This window comes from Mustela erminea, chromosome 1, assembly GCF_009829155.1.
Source record: "Mustela erminea isolate mMusErm1 chromosome 1, mMusErm1.Pri, whole genome shotgun sequence".
Classification (NCBI taxonomy): Eukaryota; Metazoa; Chordata; class Mammalia; order Carnivora; family Mustelidae; genus Mustela; species Mustela erminea.
In genome coordinates, this window is record NC_045614.1 from 71451796 (window position 1) to 71471698 (window position 19903).

General features: G+C 49.8%; 1 protein-coding gene and 1 pseudogene across 15 annotated transcripts in view; both read left to right on the forward strand.

Annotated features, from left to right (window-relative positions):
• Nucleotides 1-13067, forward strand: part of TRAK1 (trafficking kinesin protein 1) — a 117531-nt gene extending 104464 nt beyond the window's left edge. For 8 of the 15 annotated variants that reach the window (XM_032313840.1, XM_032313454.1, XM_032313514.1 and 5 more), the window contains 2 exons: nt 7359-7461; nt 10343-13067. In XM_032313840.1, the coding sequence (XP_032169731.1) occupies nt 7359-7461; nt 10343-11141 (902 nt within the window). In that variant the 3' untranslated portion in view covers nt 11142-13067. Of the gene's footprint in view, nt 1-4732; nt 7246-7358; nt 7462-8214; nt 8306-10342 lie in introns of those variants that run through there. The other 7 variants (XM_032313977.1, XM_032314064.1, XM_032314162.1 and 4 more) reach the window with 4 other exon arrangements.
• Nucleotides 13068-18154: 5087 nt separating this feature from the next.
• Nucleotides 18155-19456, forward strand: LOC116589842 (annotated as a pseudogene).
• The last annotated feature ends 447 nt before the right edge of the window (nt 19457-19903 follow it).

Consider the following 19903-nt stretch of genomic DNA (forward strand, 5'->3'; position numbering starts at 1 on the left):
AGAAATTAGAGGGAGAGACCAATTATGACATAAGTCCTGACCTCTTTCCTTACATTAAACAAAGACACATTCATATTTATTGCTTCTTCCCTCCTTCCTCATACCTGCAGCAAATTCATCCCAGCAGCTTTGAGGAGAGACACACCAATCTAGAGTTGGAACTTAGCCCCAGGTTAGAAGTATGTGATCGGAAAGAATTCTATAGATTACTGAAGGTAACTTAGGAAGAGCCTGATCATTTAGACAAGAGTTCTTTTGGGCTCGTTCTTGGTCAGACTTGTTAAAAGCTCAGCACAGAGGGGATCAGTGGTTTGGAACAGTGACATCGCTCTTTTCTTTCCCTGCTGGGAGTAAAAGGACCCTTCTGATTACTGGAAGGTAAGAAACATGTCACTCTAAATCGTAAATCACCCCTGTGTGACCCCTGAGTGGCACTATGTACATAATCCTGGAGGCCCAGGTAAATAGACAAGCTTCAGCAGGGAGGACTGGGCCATTGCCTGTCCTGGGATTTGTGTCCAGGCTGGTTTAGTCCCTACCTTGGTCTGCCTTTGATATGTTTAGGCTTTTCTGTTGCCAGACAGCACAGTCCCAGAAGCTGCCATCTGGGAATACTGTGTAGGGAGGAACTCTGAAGACAGAGGCTTAGCCTTTTTTCTTGCAGCTGATACTCTGGAAGGAAACTGGGGAGACTTATATATTAGGCACTTTTGTGTAGAACATACTAGCTCACAGAGAAAAAGCTCTGAGTTCCGGAAAAAAAAAAAAAAACCCAACCCTACTAATATATTTTAATGTATTGTATCATTATTGGCTGATTTCTATAATCCCATGTCTTAAAAAGCACGATTTCTTTTTTTATATTTGTAAATAAATTAGATGATTAAAATGGATTATTTAAAACAATTTTTAGATTACAGTTTTACTTTTCAGTGATGTTTTGTGTATTAACTCACATAGAAAGTACGATTTATCAGCAATAGTCATTATCTCATACTGTCTGTGTTCTGAATTTTAGGTATTTATGTGGAGGGAAGAGCCAACATGTGGGAAAGGATTAAGATCAGAGTTTTGAAGTCTTACAGTTACATTGGTAGATGGTTGGTTGGACAGTGTAGTTGAATTATTTTGGATGCCATCCAGGATCCTTCAAGGAAAGAAAGAAGTAGGATTAGCGCAACATAGAAGAAAGTGAAGGTCGGTTTATTTTTATAGTCCTACCCATGAACGCCACTCATGGGGGGAAAACCTGGAGGGAGGTTCGTAGCCATCACGACTGCCTGTCTGGCAGCGGCCCCACAGTGGAGCTGTGTCTTCAGTGGGGCAGGTGCAAAAGTAAGTGTTGAAGGCAAAAATCACATTTGGTCAAACAGCCCTTGAAAAATCCCCTGAAGGTGCAGCATATGGACTTGCTCTCTCCCCTCCCCAACCCTGCCCCAAGCATAGCTGGCAAAGGCCAGGAATTAACGTCTGTAGCGACCTTGCTTGGTACATAGGTCCAGGTTCTGTTCAGGAGCAGCTACTGAGTGAGGCAAGAGAAGGAAGAGCTCATGGAGGAAGGGAGCCAGAGCGCCAGTGGGGCCAGCGGAGTATTTCTGCAGTGCCTGGGCCGGCCAGGAGCAGGTTGGCACAGAGTCTCGCAGCCACGCCCTCTCCTTTCTGTCCCAGGACCCAAGCGGGGCGCGATGGGTCTGGAAGGCAGTCTCCGATTCCCAGACCCTCAGGTGTGAGAAAGGTTCGCGTTTATCTCCACGAAGAGAGTGGACCGCGCGTTCCCACCCTGATGGGAAGACGTTCCAACCAGCCCTCCTCCTGCAGCTGTGACAAGAGTTGCACAGGCAGATGGTCGGCTCACCCACCTGTGTTAGGCGATGCTAAGGAAGGCCCCGTGCTCTTGCCTTGGGATACCTATAAAACCAGTGCATGAAACAGGCCTACTGCGACCTGGAAGTGGAAAAATGAATGAAAAGAGGTCGTTGACTCCTTCCAGACCAACAGCTGGAGTCAACCCCGCTTACAATGTCCTGAACAAGCTTGCTCTTTGCGAGCGCTCTCTCGATGGCAGCATCATCTCTGAAGACCACAGGAGGGCGCTCCCGTGCTCCAGGAGCACCCCCATGGACCGCAGAGGACAGTGCGCAGGCGGACACTTCTCCGCGGAGGAGGGAGCGCTGCAGTGGGCGTCGGCGGCGGGATGAGCGGTCCAGCAGCACCGCCAAGAGGCGGGCGGGGGAAGCGCGCTCCTGAAGTGGCAGGATGGGTCTCGAGCAGCGGTGGGTCTCTGGTGCAGCTTGGCCAGACCAGCTCCCACGCCGGTGGACGTCTGCCACAGGAGGGACAAGAGGACAGGGTGTAGGGTCCAGCTTTGTTGGCAGCCACAGGATCCAAAGAGACTTTTGCATTTTGTCCCTTTGACATTTTAACCACATTAAAAAAAAAAAAAAAATCTTTCTCCAGAACGTATTTCAGGGGCCACTTGTGGAGAATTTCTGCCCCTCTCTGCATGACACTGTTAGAGTGTTCATCTGTTAAATCACATACTTCTTAGATGAAACAGGGAGTAGACAGCTTGGCACAGTGGGAAAAATTGACTTTTAATTGCTTTAATTTTGTAGGAACAAAAAATAAGTTGTATGGAAACCAGAAGAAGATCTTGTGTAGTTCACAAATCTGTGATAGAATCCTCCCAGGGCCTGCAGGCCCAGGTCTGCATCAGGGACTCGGGGGTCCCTGTTGAGCTGTAGGAGCAGACGAGAGCCATGTTGAAGAAATGTTTAAGAGGCAGAGAACGAGAGTGAGCAGGTCCATGTTAAGCCTGGATCTAAGGGCTTAAGAAATATTGCACTTCTGCAACATTATTTGGCTTAAAATCACTTTAATCTTCTTTTTGTTTTTTTAAAGGGTGAAAACTACAGTATTGTATTTAGAAACTTTTGGCTTCCATCCCCTAGAGAAAAACTCTTATTAGAGACACATGAAGCCCAGACACAATATTTTTTTTTTCAGACACAATATTGATATTAATGATGAGGCACAGGGTACACAAAGGCATTGTGAAGCTTTTCCCACATGCACTCATCATGGAACTCCCCCCCCCCCCCCAGAAAATTTCATGGGCAGAGTATAAGGAAGTGACAGGAAAAGTCTTTAAAGCATTTTCCTGTATCCTGACATTTTAGTCTTTCAGGAAGAATTCAGAAGCCTTGCTTTTGCCTTTTTTAAAAAATGGGAAAGTAACTGACAGGCAAAGACACCCCAGCCCCCAATATGCTTACTCTTTGAACAAAAAGTAAAGTTGTTAGAAGCTAGTCAAAAGGTCATGACAAAAAGACAAAAGGTATGGATGCTCTTAGTTCAAGTCACAATCTTAAACTGGATGGACAGTGGCTTCTGTTTTCAGTGGGTTTGGTTTGGCTTGGATAGAAAAGGCCAGCCCATGGGTACCACTGTTGATGTGGTGGAAGCTTCTGGAACCTTAGGGGGCAGGGTGGGGGGGAGAGAGAGAAGATGCGTCCGTGTGTGTGCGCTAATGAGTTCATAGAAATTGCAAAGCAGGTCTAAATCATGTGACCTCAGCTTCACCCTAGGTGTTTAAGTTAAGAAGAGGAAATTGTCAGGCATTTTGTTCATTTTACACAGGTTTGGCCGCTTTCCATGAAAAAGGGGAAAGAGACTGTGGGAAACGTTCAGTGCATCACAAAGACAGTCCTCTTTTTCCAAGATTTAGAGAGGCGTTTGTAATTTTGACTTTCAAGAAGTTGTTTATGTTAGCAAAAAACATAGCCTGTGTGTGTGGTGTGGCCAGGTTTCTCCATCTTCAGAGAGCCCCTTTGAAGCAGCTTCGCATGGGTGTGTATTTTGCAACTCCGCTAGAAATCTCCAGGTGCAGACATACTCTTTGGCATCTGTGTGGGTCACATAAGGGCTCTTTCAAAGACTAGGTGCCATGCTGGCTTTTACTGGGGCGAGTTTCTGTTCTCCCTTTCCCTGTGGATGGAGGATGGAACATGCCATTGGGATTGACTGAGATGCATGAGTTGGTGTATCTGAATCACATTATGTGGACGGGAGAGGCTGGTAGTTTCCGTCAGGCTTCAGGTCCTCACCAAAGCAACCCCACCTTGTCTGTGCTCCTTTTCTCTCCTCACAGTTAGAGCAGGGGGCCCTGCAGTCATCCAGATCTGCATAGCACACTTGCAGATAACCCCCAGTATAGTCTCAGGGCCATCCAGGGAGGCAGCCCCAGCTCTCTGGAGACTGTGGGCCCCGTCAGTCTCTGATGCTGCAGCAGCAGCATTCCAGGCACCCAGTTTCCAATCAGTACTGAGCACCCTGCGCCCGCCAGAGGAGCACAGCCCATCAGAACCATTTTACCAAGTGCACCTGCCCCAGGCAGAACATGCACAGGGTCTGCTCAGAGAGCAATCGAGCAGGGTGACCCTTGTTCTTCAAAAGCCTTCCTATGCCCTAGCCTGCAGCTAGCTGAAGGGGTGTGCCTGTGTGTGCTGTGTTCTGAAAAAAAACAAAAAACAAAAAAACGACTGCATGCTAGGCACCTGTATGTAGTTCACCAACACAGAAGATCTTGAATAATCAAGGATTAACTAAGTTTATAGGTTCTTGTCGATAGATTCGGATTTTGTACTAGTGTCAGAACCTGGTGGGAAAGGAACAGACAAAAATAATGTAGAATTAAAAAATAATATTAAAAAAAATTTTTTTAAATATGTAGGATTAGGGGATGCTTGATGGAAGCTCTTTCCAGTGTGACTACTTGAACCCGTGTAATAGTCTCTGCTCACAACACCACGGGGCCCTGTAGTCCAGACCAAGAAAAAAGGATGGAAGTAGGAAGCTGGAGCATTAAATCCAAGAAAGCCCATTCTTCGGAGGCCCCAAGTGGGCAGCAGGAGGTGAACACCCAGCATGTGAAGCAGGGCTTCAGTGCACTGTGGGGACGGGGCACTGGAGCAGGAAGCCCTCTCCCCGAGCTTCCTGTCCCTGCTGAGAAGGCATCTGCTGCGTCTTGCTTGGAGAAATCGCTCTCTCCTGCAGGCAGGGTGTTAGGAGTCAGCCTACAGCTGCTGGGTGGTGAGCACAAGGGGCCTCGGGCGACTCACTGTCTCTGTGTTGTGTCCCAAGGAAGGGAAACGCCGCAGCAGCCCAGCGGGCAGTGGTGACGTGCGGAGAGCTGGCGGGGCCAGGCGTCCCAGTGGTATTGCGGAGGGGCCGAACCTCTGGCTTGGGGCTCTTGATTCCTGTTGATCTTCCTCTCCATGGCTTCCGGGGAATGATGACTTCTGAATTTTAGCAGCCTTTTCCTATCCCCAAAACCCATTTGCGTCCGATGGGTTTTGCTTCTGCTGATGCAACTGTGTCCTGAAAATGTCCATCTTGCGCTACCTGTTGCAATCCAAGGTCCCATGGGTGATGGGGTGGAGGAGGAGGGGGCCTTTGGTACCTTTTGGTTGGATATTCTGGCCACGTGTTTAAAGGGGGTACACTCCTACTTTTAAATCAGCCTTGCTTTTGACTTATTTGTAAGGTTCTCTCTTTCCACTGTTCTTAGTTACCTCTCTTTACTTCATTTTTCTTTCCTCCCTCCCTCCCAAATAACCCCTCGCTCTGGTTATTTGGGACGCTTCTCTCAGGCTTTTTGTTGCTTTTGTTGCTAGACCTTATTGCAGTCAGAGAATCGTGATTGTTCGGTTGCCTTTTCTTCATAGCTTATTCCATTTTTGTTTTGTTTGTAACAGTTTTCCAGGTGCCTGAGTTCCTAAGCCATCCCATTTATTGGTTGAGAAACAAAGATTCATAAAGCCTGTTTCCATGTGTGTTTTTTTTTCCCCCCTTCCTGCTCTGCCTGGCACTCTGTGTGGCTGCGAGTTTACTCTGGTGGCTGGGGTGCTGGCTGCCACGCAGGGACCACGGGCACCTGCCTGGACCCAGCAAGATGGGCTGGACTAGAACAATCGGGGCAAAGCAGCCTTACGCTGCACCTCTACTCACTGCCACCGTTTTTGTGCTCTGGCTTTGTCCTGCCTGCCTTCAGTTTGCCCGTCTCCAGCATTTTTTGTTTCATCTGGTTCTGGGTTTTTTTGTTTTTGTTTGTTTTTTAAAGACACAGTCGGCTGTGTGTGATCTGTAGGTTTAGGGCAGCGATCTCTTCTGTTTTGTTTTCCATTTTCTTTTTGTCAAATCCAAGAGAAAAGTGGCCATAATGAGCTAGAAGATTCTCATTCACAGCTTCATGAATCTTCAGAGAGCTCATGGCATCTGAGAACCAAATGTGTTTCCCCCCAAGAGGTCTCTGGGGGCTGAGCTGCTGCAGGGGAGGCGGGCTGGGCGGGCGGGGGTGTGTGTGTCCCAGTACCTCACTGTGCATGCTATTCAGAGCAGCATCTCCCCTTTTCCCTTTTTTTTTTTTTTTGCATTTGAGTTATGAATGAGGGTGACCTCTACAATCATGATGTCTCCCGTAGACTGTCACTCATCACTTTACCATTCGCCAGCTTCCTGACGCATGGTCCTAACGCTTCTGTGATTTACTTTGCTCCAAATCCTAGTCTTCAGCTGCCTGAACAACAGCGCTTTAGAGCTTTAAAAGGAAATAACTTGAGGACAGCTGGTGTCTGTCTCATTTTCATTAGAAATCAGACATCCTGGAGAGGCTGGGATAGTGGCCTACAGGACAGGGGCTGCACGCACTAGAGTGCATCAGACCACACCTGATCCTAGGGCTAAAGACAGCTGCAGGCTTTGGCAGTCTTACCACCCTGTTGCTGAGGCAGCTGAGGCCCCATCTCCCCCCATCCCTGCCCACCACCAATACACAGTAGTGGAGCCAGCTTCCCTAAGCCCCTTTCCGTGTAATCTGGAAAGGGAGCCATGCGAGCCTTGCCCTGTTTCCAGGTGGCAAGGCCCTTCCCTGCCCCGCACCTCTCCCATCTCCTTGGCAGAACTTGGCACCTGTTTGCCAGTGAAAAGAAGTATGAAGCCCCACGAGAAGGAAGCTGATTCTGACCCCTGAGGAGGGAAACCAAATTACCCCCCGCCCCACAGGCTCATTAGCTCCTCAAACTGGATCCACTACTGGCCAGAGAACACCGATGGGGAACCCTGTCTGGACTGGGTCGGAAGCGGGAACTGGTTGCGCTGCACGCCAGTGCTCCAGGCTGGATTCTGGATTCTGGATTCTGCGATCCAGAACGCTGGCATTACACCTTCCTTGCCCAGATCCAGTTCACAAGGTAGCTCATCGCTTCTTCCGCCGCTGCGAGCCATGCTGGAATTTGACTGTTCTCGTGGGTTTGTGTGGATTCAAGGAATATGTTCTGTTCCCTCCGCGCCCCCCGTAGCTCACCATCCCGGGAAGTGCATGTCACAGACCAACTCCACCTTCACCTTCACCACCTGCCGCATCCTGCACCCCTCAGACGAGCTCACACGGGTCACGCCAAGGTAAGGGACCCTGGCCCCGGGGTGGGGGAAGGGTGCGGTGAGGTTGGGGCTCTTGACTCAAGACTCGAGGTCAAGGAAAGTCAAGTAGAGGCTCCGCTGGGACATCCCGTAGTGTGTGCTGTCACCAGTGTGGGGTCCCATCTTTCCTCTTAACTTGAGGCCCCTGTTAGATTCAGATCCCCCCCAGAGACAGACTTAGACCTACCTACAGTTGTCTTTTTCATGGGCCACAGATTCTTAGGGCTGGTCTTAACCGGCCAAAGCTATGCTACCAGAGGAGTAAGGCCCAGGCTGCTGGCATTTTGTCCCCAAGTTTGTTGGTGGAGCATGAAGGTCCTTCATGGAATGGAGTTACTGAGCCCAGTGGAAGCCCCCGGTGCCTCTGGACTAGACTGCGGGAGCCATGCACCGCAGCCTCGTGGTAATGACTGAAACAGTAAAACCCGAAGACCGCATACCTTGTACTCAGCTCGGGCCATTTCCTTCTGGTGCCTTAAAGAGGTGGTAGAGGTTGGCACCATCTGGCAAGAGGACCTGGATGGCATGGCGTGGTCTGCTTGGCTTCCAGTGAAAAGGCAAGCCCCCCACCCCAAACCCCTGTCCCAGCCGGGTGTCTTCTGTGTGGTGCAGGTGAGCGAGATGCCTGGGTGCATGGCAGGTAACGCAGAGAGGGAGGGAGGCGAGCCGGGCCCGCTCGCTCCGAGGGAGCAGCTGCCCCAGGGAGCACCTTAAATTATGAATAATTCTCCGCAGGTCATGTGAGGAGGACGCCGAAGCGGCCCTGTGCCCCGTTGAGCTGAGAGGAGATGTAGGGCAGAGAGTGAGCCCACAGGCGAGGCAGGGGGTGAGCACACTGCCAGCGCTGCCTGCCTGGCAGGGCCTCCTGGAAGGAGCTGTGTGTGCACGTGTGGCCGCCACTAACCCAGGACTTAGGCGTGGCTGTGTCTCTGTGGTTGTGCCTGGCTAACGACGTGGCCTTGACAGTGGATACCCCTAACCGCTCCCCCCGCAGATGCTCAGTTTAGCACAGTGCCAGCACTAATATGGGCCTAATCCGAGTTCTCAGCAGAAAGGGAATCCACATGTTAGCTTGTCCTCTCTGTCTCCCTGCCTGCCTCTGGAGAAGCCAGCATTCCAACCCCCCTAGGGCTCTGTGTTGGAAGAGCTCTGTGTTTTCACCGTGCACTAAAGCTTCTCCTGGGAAAGATCGGTGCCCGGTGCTCTCCTGCCTGAAGCCGTAGGACTCCACCCAGCACACCTGTCCCCATCTCTTGTCAGGGATGGGAAAGGCCTGGGCAGTCAGTAGCAAGAGAAGGCTTTTTGCCCGAGTTTGAAAGAGCTTGACCCCAAATCACAGATCTCCCCAGAATGGCCCCGTCAACAAGATTTTGAGTCCAGAGTGTTTGGCCTTACTGCTTGTAGACTGGTTTTGTTAGATCCCACCTGTGCCGTTTGAGGAATCCACCTTTTAACCTTAGGACTCTGCTGTGGCTTCTAATCTTGTGTTTCTCTGAGTGCTCCTGACCCTCCGGCATCCCCACTCCTGAGCTTGTGTGAGGTGGGTCTATTCTGGGCTTCTCGCCCCGTGCTGACCAGCCAGCGGCAAGCAGCCAAAAGGATGCCTTAGCTCGAACTTGGCTTATGAACCTTCCCTCCCACAGAAGGAGGCCCCTTCCTGCCCATTCCCCTGGCTCGTGGCTTGCCCAGGGTATCTGGCCCTCCCCTCACCAGCCTGGGGACAGACGGTCCCCCAGCTCCTGGGGCCCACCCGGCTGGCTGCTCCAGGGGGCACCTGCAGCCCCTGCCATGTCTTTGGGTGGGTAGCAGGACAGGGCTCACAACACTGTAAGGAGAGGGATGTGCTGCTTTGCCCTTGCTGGTTCATCTAGCAACTGTGAATGGCCTCTGTGCCTAAGTGGCCTTCCAGCCCCATCCCTGTACCAGCTGTGAAGAGAGGGCCTTTCCTCTGTTTTAAGCAGACAGCAGTGCCTTTCCCCCTACAGCGCTGTTACACTGTTCTTTCCTAACTCCTGTTACTGCGGGACCCCAGCTTCTGGAACATCCTGGGTCCTCAGCCACCATAGCAGGGGTGGATGAAGAAATCTTTGGAAAGAAGGCTTTCCTTTGATGCAGGCTTCATGTATGCCATGAGCCTTTTCTAGATCGTTCCACAGATGTAGGCCCGATGTTATCTGACGTGGCTGCTGCTGACCCCACATCTCCACCCCCTGAGGCGAATTCAGCAACCACGGGAGGAGGACAAAGGGGTAGTGTGGCACACAGGGAAGAGCCTACAGTGGGGGTCAGGAGGCAGGGGTTTGCTGCTGATGTGATGCACACCCTCAGCCTCCATCTCCCCATCACTCAGGGGCCCTCCACCTGGGTGTCCCACCTGCTGGGGCCATTCGTAAGATGAGCTTTCAGAGCCCTGGTTAACTTCTGGCTTCAGGGAAGTAGTCGTTAGGAAGGAATGCTGAAATTTGATTATATTTGGTAGGGAAAGGAAGCCTCTCTGCTGAGGGGCTCTCCCCACCCCCATCCTTGAGGCCTGAGCCCTCAGACTTGGGCTCAAATCCTGGGTCTTCCACTTAATAGATGAGTTGACATTGACTAGCCCCCTAACCTCTGAGTCTGACTTTCCTCGCCTGCAAAGGGGACAGTTAGCCCCCCTTCTGGGGCTGAGACAAGGGAATCATTTCCACGGCCCCTGCAAGGGAACCCAGAGCCCTCTTGGGTAGGAGGGAGGAACAGACAGGGAAAGAGGTATCTGGGGAGCCTGGGTTGAGGGACTCCTCCCTGTGCCCCTGCAGGAGACTGGCTACAAGCTGTTCCCAGGGGCTTATGGGCATTTTCTGATGAATGACCTTTTGTCTTTTATCAGCCTTAACTCGGCTCCAACTCCAGCTTGTGGCAGCACCAGCCACTTGAAGTCCACGCCGGTGGCCACCCCCTGCACACCACGGAGACTGAGCCTGGCCGAGTCCTTCACTAACATCCGTGAGTCCACGACCACCATGAGCACGTCTCTGGGGCTGGTGTGGCTGCTGAAGGAGCGGGGCATTTCCGCGGCCGTGTATGATCCTCAGAGCTGGGACAGGGCCGGCCGGGGCTCCCTCCTGCACTCCTACACCCCCAGGATGGCCGTGATCCCCTCCACCCCACCCAACTCACCTATGCAGACGCCCACATCTTCCCCGCCCTCCTTTGAGTTCAAGTGCACGAGCCCTCCCTATGACAACTTCCTGGCCTCCAAGCCGGCCAGCTCCATCCTGCGGGAAGTGAGGGAAAAGAAGAACGTCCGGAGCAGCGAGAGCCAGACAGATGTGTCTGTCTCCAACCTCAACCTCGTGGACAAAGTCAGGAGGTTTGGCGTGGCCAAAGTGGTGAACTCAGGGCGAGCCCACGTCCCCACCTTGACTGAGGATCAGGGACCTCTCCTCTGTGGGCCTCCGGGCCCCGCCCAGGCCCTCGTCCCCGGTGGCCTGGTCCCTGAGGGTCTGCCCCTCGGATGCCCCACCGTCACCAGTGCCATGGGTGGGTTGCAGCTCAACAGCGGCATCCGGAGGAACCGCAGCTTCCCCACCATGGTGGGGTCCAGCATGCAGATGAAAGCCCCTGTGACTCTCACCTCGGGCATCTTGATGGGTGCTAAGCTCCCTAAACAAACTAGCTTACGGTGAGGAGGGGAGGGGGGTCCTTCCCCTGGAGGAGACCAGGCTTGCTCCTGCCTCCCTCTCCTCCCCCACTCTGCACTGCGCGCTCTCCCTCTTTCCTCCTCCGTCCCTCCCCTCTGAGCTAGACAAATCAACCTCGTGCCTATTGGGGGAATGAGTGGAGACTTTGTAAAGTGTGTACATAGGACTTGCAGACCTTGTGTCCACCTGCCCTTTCTCTCGATCCCGCGGGAGGGGCCCCCAGCACCATCCCTGCTCTCACTGGGACTTCACCTGTGCTAGCCTGAGGCAAAGGGCAGCCGGGTGTCCAGTTCTCCTCTCCTTCGAGAAGCACTGAAACTCCCAAGTGCGTTCTTATCCCATGGATAGGAAACCCGTGAATCTGTGGCCGGCTCCCAGTGCCACACATTGCGAGCTGGTACGCGGCCTGTGTCGCTGGGCGCCTCACCTCCCACACCCCGGGGGAGCCGCCGAGCCTCCGTCTGCGGCCACACGCAGCTGATGTAGCTTCCGAGATGGCAGGGCTGTACTTCCTCTTCCGGGTGGCCCGGCTTCCTCAAGACCTTCACTCCGCTTCAATGGAGAGTTGCTTCTTTTTTGAGGTGTGACTTTTTCTTTCCATGCCTTCAACCTGAGTCATCCTTCAATGTCCTGTCCTTGGTCCTCCGGCCAGACGTCAGACCTGAAAGAATGTATTGACACTCCCGCTGTGTTCTGTGTGAGGTCTTATTTTTTCCATTTTTTTATATGCAGGAATGTAATGGTACTAGATGGAAAGTCGCAGTCTCTGTTCTCTCTGTGGCTCTGGGACACGGAAATCCATTTCACACACACCCAGTCGCTCGTGAGATAGCAGTGGAGTTTGGGGACCCAGGATCACAACCAGATTAAGACCAGACCCAAGACAAATTTCACAATAGGGTGAAAAGGAAAGGGGACAGGGGAAAAGGGCGTGGATGGAAGGTGTCCACAGGAAAAGTAAAAAGAACTACCCCCAAAGGTAATACAAAACTGGTTCGCAAGGGCAGTGAGGCAGTTCTCGCTGTGACGTTGGAGGCTGGCCCACGTGCTCCCATGTACGTGGTTTTTACGCGCACAGCTAATGCCCACACACCTTGCCCTCGTGTTTCAGGACAGAGCGGTCACAACACGATCTTTTCTCCTGCCACCTGCCCCACCAAAGCCTTGGTCTCTGTGTGCCACTATTTATCCCTAGGAACAGATAGAGGTGCTCGTGGGAAGAACCAGAAACGAACAGAGGGGAGCTTGATCCTGTTGCCGTCACTGACCAAGTTCTGATTCTGAACTTTTATTTATTATGTGTGTGTGCTGTCCTCTCCAGTTCTGGTCACAGTGTGTCTGTGGCTTTCCACTCTGAGCAGGTAACTTATTTATTCTCACCTGAGGGCTGTACTGCCCAGCACAGTGCTCCCTGGTCCTTTGTTCCAGGCATTTGTGGAAGGGTGACATCATATGCAGATGAAATTGTCATGTTGTCATCCCCTGTTCCCCGAGCCCCTCCCACCCTGGCAAAAATGTGTCCAGTTGAGTGTAAACACGCCCACTGAAGACTTTGAGAACATCTCAAAGGAGCAAGCTCCAGTCCCGCCCTTCTAGATTACTTCTCTCAGAAGTCGAGGGGGAGGGCTGGTTCATTATTTTCAGCTCCCCTCGTGGTTGTATGCGTGCACTCACTGCAAGGAAATTCTTTGTATTGGAATGTATTTTAAAGCAGTAGGTAGAATAACAAAGGAATATGAAAACCATGAACTGAACGGACCACTTCATGTATTCAGAGAGGAGCTACCCATCACCACAAAGGAAATACCAGTGTAAAAATCAGCAGTTCGAAGGTTGCAGTATTTAGCATAGTTAATGATCAACCTTGTGCAACCACCACCAACAGAGTGTGTTGTCATGCATCAAAAAAAACAACAAATTTTATTCTCTAATATCAATAAAAGAAGTTCAAGTGATGGAAACCACACTGGGATTCTGACTTGTGTTTCATTTTTGTCTTTTCCATTTATGTGAGACGTAAAGCTATTCAGCTCTTCTAGAAGATTAAATGGAAGCCATCTACATTCCATGCTGTTCCGGCCACCCCTTTCCACACGGTGCCGTCCCTTAGACACCTATCTAGCTGGAACCCAAAGATCTTCCCTACCTTTCAGGGCTGCACACTGTTCCACTGTGCACACGTACCCACGGTGGATACAGTCACACTCCCGGGCCCCAGTACCCTATGGCGACACATGGAGTTCCTTTTGGCCTTTTCTATCACAGCACTGCAATGAAAAAAAAATTTGCATATATGTAATCTTTCGTATATGTGAGCACATCTGTGTGATAAATTCCTAGATGGATTTTACCAAATTGCCCTCCACAGAGTTGTGTTAAAAAACTTCTGCAGGGGCAGAAGGCGCCTGGGTGGTGCAGTCAGGTAAGCATCTGACTCTTGATTTCAGCTCAGGTTGTGACCTCAGGGTCATAGGATTGAGCCCCACATTAGGCTCCATGGTCACTGCAGAGTCTGCTTAGGATTCTCTCTCCCTCTCTCTCTGCCCCTCCCTGCTCCTCTGAAATAAAAAGCTTTAATTTTTTTTTTTTTTTTAAACCAAGGGCAGTGGAGGGTCATGAGAGAATTGAGAGAAAAAGGATCAAACTTACTCTGCTACCTCTGTCTCTGGACAAAGCAGGTGCTGCCATTCGGTCCTGGTGTGACCTTGGGGGAGCCACATATTGTCTTTGGGGCCTCTTTTCTTAACCTGCAAGATTTGAACAGTAAAATACTTAGGGGTTAATCCATTGAGTCAGCTTGCCTTGACTCTTCTACTGTGTGCCGGGCACTGTTCTAGGTTGTGGGGATCGGAGTCACTTCCTACTCTTATGGAGTGTACTGTCTGTTAGTGGGAGAAAGATGGTACCGAACATGGCTTAAGGAGGGCTGTGCAGAGAATTCTAGTGGGATGTTGTGAGGGAGTGGGTGGCAGTCAGGGAAGGCCTCTCCGGGGGCGGGGGGGTGGCACTTGAGTCAACCATGTGAGATCTGGCACAAGACCACACGGGCAGAGAGCAGCCAGTGCAAAGGCACAAAGGCCGGAAATGCATTTGGTGTGTTTGAGGAGCAGAAAGAAGACCCACCTGCTGGCAGAAAAGGGGAGCGTGGTGGTGACCAGGAAGCCAGGATGCTCACTGAGGGGTCCCTCTGGTCCCCATGCTTCCCAGCCACTCTTCAGGGAACAAGGCACATGATTAGTTCTGGCCTGGAGGCTGTGAGCAGAGAGAGATCCGTGCCCGACTCCCCATGCCCCTCCCTTCCCCTGAAGGGCAGTGGAAAGGGAGGGGACAGGTTGGTGTGGCCTCCTTCACCCTGAGTTGCCCAGGACCACATGGGCCAGACTCCGTGCCAACCTGCACGTTGCACGTGATCTGAAGGAGAAACAAACTTGTTAGGCCAGTGAGATGCTTGGGCCGTGCATCAGAATCCAGTGTAGGGCCCAGGCATCTTCTGCATTTTCCCTGGACCTCCTGGGGACTCTGGGGCTAAAGTTTGAGAACCACTGTGCTGGGTCAGGCAGTGCTGGGGGTGCGATTCTTGCTATGTGAGGGAGGGTTTTCCTTCCACAGTCTCTCCCGGCCCTGGGGTGGGGGTGGGGGGCTTGAGAAGGCCAAACACCTGTGGCCCATCTTGCAGGGAAAGGCAGAGTGAGGGGTTTATCTGCCCAACTCGGGCAGGGAAGGCTTTAAGACAAGGTGACTCTGGATCTGAGCTTCAAAGATGGGCAGGATATGCCAGGTGCAGGGGTGGGGAGGGAAGGATGGCATTTCAAGCAGAGAGTAAAGATGTAGAGGAGGAATGGGAAAAGGATCCAAGCATAATGCCTTCTTCTAGGCCCTTCCTTACAGTAGCATGGTAACTGATAGAAAAGGGGCAATAGGGTTAGGAAAACCACCATTTTGCAACCATAAGGCTAACTCATCTTGACAGCAATGGATGCCAGAACCACTGAGTTGGGTGAGAGTGTGTTAGGTAGCATGCTAGTTACACACATTTCCTCCGATAGAATGTTTACTATTTTGCAGAGGGTGTAAATACCTTTGCAGTGGAGAAATTAGTCATGGTCATGCACCACTTCTAGCAAGCCATTAAACTTAACATGACCCACCGTGGCCACGAGAGGAGCGGAGACGGGCACGGCTTGCTTGGCAAAACAGCGGCAGCCCTCGGCTGGCCCAAATGAGACAAACTGGCCTCAGTGCCTCCTGATGTGATGTACTGGGAAGGACACATCCCTTCTGTGCTACTCTGCCAAAATTGTAAAACCTGAGTCATGAGGCTGAGAAACTGACTAGCCCCAATGGAGGACATTCTATAAAACAAGGTACCTGTTCCCTTGAAAAATGTCGATGTCATGAAAGAAAGATCCAGGACCTACATCCGAATGAAGGAGAAGAAAGAGACAACTAAGGGAATTCATGGTTCTGAAATAAAAAAACATGCTCTAAAAGAAGCGGGGATGATCAGAGAAATATGAATATTGAACACATTTTAAAATGCTGTATCCATGTTAAATTTCATCGAATTCAGTTGTACAGTCACTATGTAAAACCTTGTCCTATTTCTTAAAGGAGATACTAACTAAAGAATTAAGATAGAGGGGCTTGAAGTCTGCAAGTCATTTTCGGAGGTTTTCGGCTGGCTCCGTTGGTAGAACATGCAACTCTTGATCTCAGGGTTGTGTGTTTGAGCCCCAGGTTGGGTGTAGAGATTAACTTAAAAAAAGCATTTGGGGTGACTGGTTGGCTCAGTTAGTTAAATGCCTGACTCTTGGTTTTAGCTCAGGTCATGATCTCCTGATTGTGAGATCAAGCCCCGCATCAGGCCTTCAGATTCTCTCTCCATCTCCTTCCCTTCTTCTCCCTGCTTACTCTCTCTCTCTCAAAATAAACATCTTTTTTTTTTTTTTAAAGAAAAAGAACCCCTAAAAGTTGGAAGGCACCCTAATACCATAGGTCTTATAAACTATAAGAATAAATGTATTCTTCTGCCTTGTGGCTGTGGCATGTGGCAGGAAGATGCTTGGGATGACTTGTTTTTTCCTCCCTGTTCTGTGTTTAATTTCTTCACATACATCCTGAATCCTACCCCCAGCCCAGGAGACTCAACCAGAAGGCACCAGGGCCCGAGGGGAAGTTCTCAAAGAGGCAGTTGAATGGGCCCAGAAAACAAAGATGTCTAATTCTTGGTATTTTTAATTATGAATACAGGAAAAGCTGAGTAAATGTTTTGATTAAGGTCAAAAGATTCAAGGAGCACCTGGGTGACTTAGTTGGTTAAGTATCCGCCTTAGCCTCAGGTCATGATCTCGGGGTCCTGGGATCAAGCCTTGTGTTGGGCTCACTGCTTAGCAGAGAGTCTGCTTCTCTCTCGCACTCTACCTCTCCCCACCGTTTGTGCTCTCTCTCTCTCAAATAAATAAACATCTTTTTTAAAAAAAGATGAGAGATTTGAGATGAAACCCACTAAGCCAATTTCTCTTTTTACTACTTACTACCCCTCTGCTACTGCAATGGCCCAGCAGATTCTCCAAGCTGGTACATGAAGGAGAATGTTAGACGGGGCTCTGACCCACAGCTGACATGGGGGCCCTTCACCTTCCCTGACCCTGGGCCAACTCAAGGGTCTTGGGAGAAGCCCCAGAGGAGTCTGAAGATCCAAGTACAGATGAGCTAGTTTTATAGTGGGGACCAAGAAAGGGAAGATATTCTAGAATACCACTCTGCCTCATTCAGGCAATGACCACACAAAAGTAGAAGTGGCCAGTGGGTCTCCACAGAGAGATCCCCAGGGGATCACCAAGTATCTGGTACCAGACAGATGTAGGACTCACTTCTAAACATGGCCTGGGAGCAGAGAGGCAGGTATGCCCAAGGGGCCCTTTCCAACACAGGGAACAAAGTAGACACGTGCCTCCCTCCAAGCTCATAGAAGTGCGGTCACCCAGAACTTAGATGCATCTGGGAAGGTGGAAATTTATTCTGATGACTTAAATGGATTGGAAATTTAAAGATTTTATTTATTTATTTACTTCACAGACAAAGATCACAAGTAGGCAGAGAAGCAGGCAGAGAGAGGAGAAAGCAGGCTCCTTGCCGAGCAGATAGCCTGATGTGGGGCTCGATCCCAGGACCCTGTATCATGACTTGAGCTGAAGGCAGAGGCTTTAATCCACTAAACCACCCAGGGACCCCGGATTAGAAATTTAAAAAATTAATTTTTTGCTCATGTGGGCTCCTGGTGGGAGAACTATCCTGGAAGGATTTATTTTCTGCATCCAGTAGAGGGCACTTTAAGATAGCAGAAGACCTGAAAGAACTTACTGGGATGATCCAATCCTGAATTCATGTGGGTTTGCTTTTGCCTGGAAAGCAATTCAGGGATGGCAACTGGGATGAACAGAGACATTGAAGGAAGGTAATCTCAGTTGACCAAGTGAACTGGAAGGAGGCATTCCAGGCCAAGGGATCGGCTTATGCACAGTCTTGGACTATCACTAAAGAAATTTAGCATAAAATGGGGAGGAAACCACTTCCTCTGTCCTGCCATACTCAGGAGACAAAAGAAAGCAAAACATAGTTTACAAACCATTCTGTACTAGAAGGGTGTTTCTACCTCTGGAAATTAATCCACTTCCTTTTAATGCACATCCCTTTTAAACAATTTTTTCCTTGCTTTTTCCAAAGACATTTGAGAGTGGGCTGTAGATATCCTGCCTCTTTACTCTTTAATACATTAGCCCAAGTCTACTGAGCGTGACAGAGCCACAGCGCACTGACTGAACCCAGGGTTGGAGGAAGCGGCTGTTCCTTGGTGCTTGGACATTCATCATGTCCAATACCCAAGGTGCAGCCTGGATTCTGATTTCAAGTCCCAAAGAACTTAGGACCAGAGAGGGAAAGTGGGCCCTTTAGCTTAGACCCATAGCATGGAGGCTCAGCAGTGCATATGAGTCGACATGAAAAGTCTCAGGGAAATGAAGTAAGACAGGAACCTGGTGTCAATCAGGAGTAGGGCAGAATGCAACAGGGTTTCCTGCAATCAGGCAGCTGCACCACTGAAGGACCACCTGGAGAGGTGACTCACAAGCACCAGGCCAAAGTTTAGGGACATCTTTACAGAAGAGAAAAAAACAGGAGTACCTGGGTGTCTCAGTTGGTTAAGTGTCAGACTCTTGATATCAGCTCAGGTCTTGATCTCAGGGTCATGAGTCTACTTAAAAAAAAGAGAGAGAGAAAGAGAAAAGAGAAAAAATAGATATTTTGTTCTCCTAAGCCCCAAGTAGATAAACTCTTAGTCCTTTCTAGGGCTTCTACTCATCACCTATGACACTAAGACCCAGTGTAACAATGGCTCCATGTGACCCCTGACTCTCCTGGTTGCCAACAGTCACCTTCACTGGTCTTGGGTCATTGTACTGCATGCTCAGCTGTTCCAAGAGGGTGCCCCCAGTTCTGCAGGAGCTATGGAACTGACCCACCCCCCAAAAACAGGCTGAAAGAACAAGAGGCCAAGAACCCTAAAGTCCCTATAAAACTGGTGCATCTTGCTTGGATTGTGGTCAATAGTTTGGACTCTGTACATTCCCTCAACCACCTCTTACCAGAATGACTAGGAGGAGAAACCCCCAACAGAGGAAAAATTCAGAGACTGTGACCTCTGCTACTGAGTTAATGGATATAGACATAAGCAAGATGATGGTCAACCTGGTGCCTTCACCTGCTATTTGGATGAAGGGCTTGCCAGAACTACTACTGGAAATAAGGTTTTGGGGGCCCTCAAGGGAGCAGTGGATGGAGGCTTGTCTATCCCTCACAGTACCAAACTATTCCCTGTTTATGATTCAGAAAGCAAGGAATTCAATGAAGAAGTACATTGAAAGCACATCATGGATCAGAATGTTGCAGATTATATGCGTGACCTAATGGAAGAAGACAAAGATGCATACAAGAAACAATTCTCTCGATACATAAAGAACAATGTAACTCCAGACATGATGGAGGAGATGTATAAGAAAGCTCATGCTGCTATATGAGAGAACCCAGTCTACAAGAAGAAGCCTAAGAAAGAAGTTAAAAAGAAGAGGTGGAAGCATCCCAAAATGTGTCTTGCCCAAAAGAAAGATCGGGTAGCTCAGAAGAAGGCAAGCTTCCTTTGAGCTCAGGAGTGGGCTGCTGAGAGCTAATAAGCCAAACCACAATTTTCTTTGAAGATTTTTCAGATAAAGACAATAATAAACTTCTTCATCAAGCAAAAAAAATATATATATAATAGATATATATAATAGATATCTATATCTATATCTATATCTATATACATCTATATATATATATATCTATACACACACACACACACTAAGTGGAATAAATAGTAGACTACAGGAAGCAGAAAAATGGATCAATGACCAGGAGGACAGAGTAATGGAAACCAATCAAGCTGAAATGGAGAAAGAGACCAAAAAGAAAGAAAGAAAAAAGAAAAAGAAAATAGACTCTAGGAACTTGGGAACTCAGCAACACCACCAAGCATAATAACATTTGCATTGTAAAGCCCACAGAAGGAGAAAAGTGGGCAGAAAAAATTATTTTAAGAAATGATACCTGAAAATTTCCCAAATCTGGGGGAAAAAAATAGAAATCCAGCTCAGAGGGACCCTGGCAAGATGTTGGTGTAGGGGACCCTATTTCAATCAGTCCCCTGAATTGAG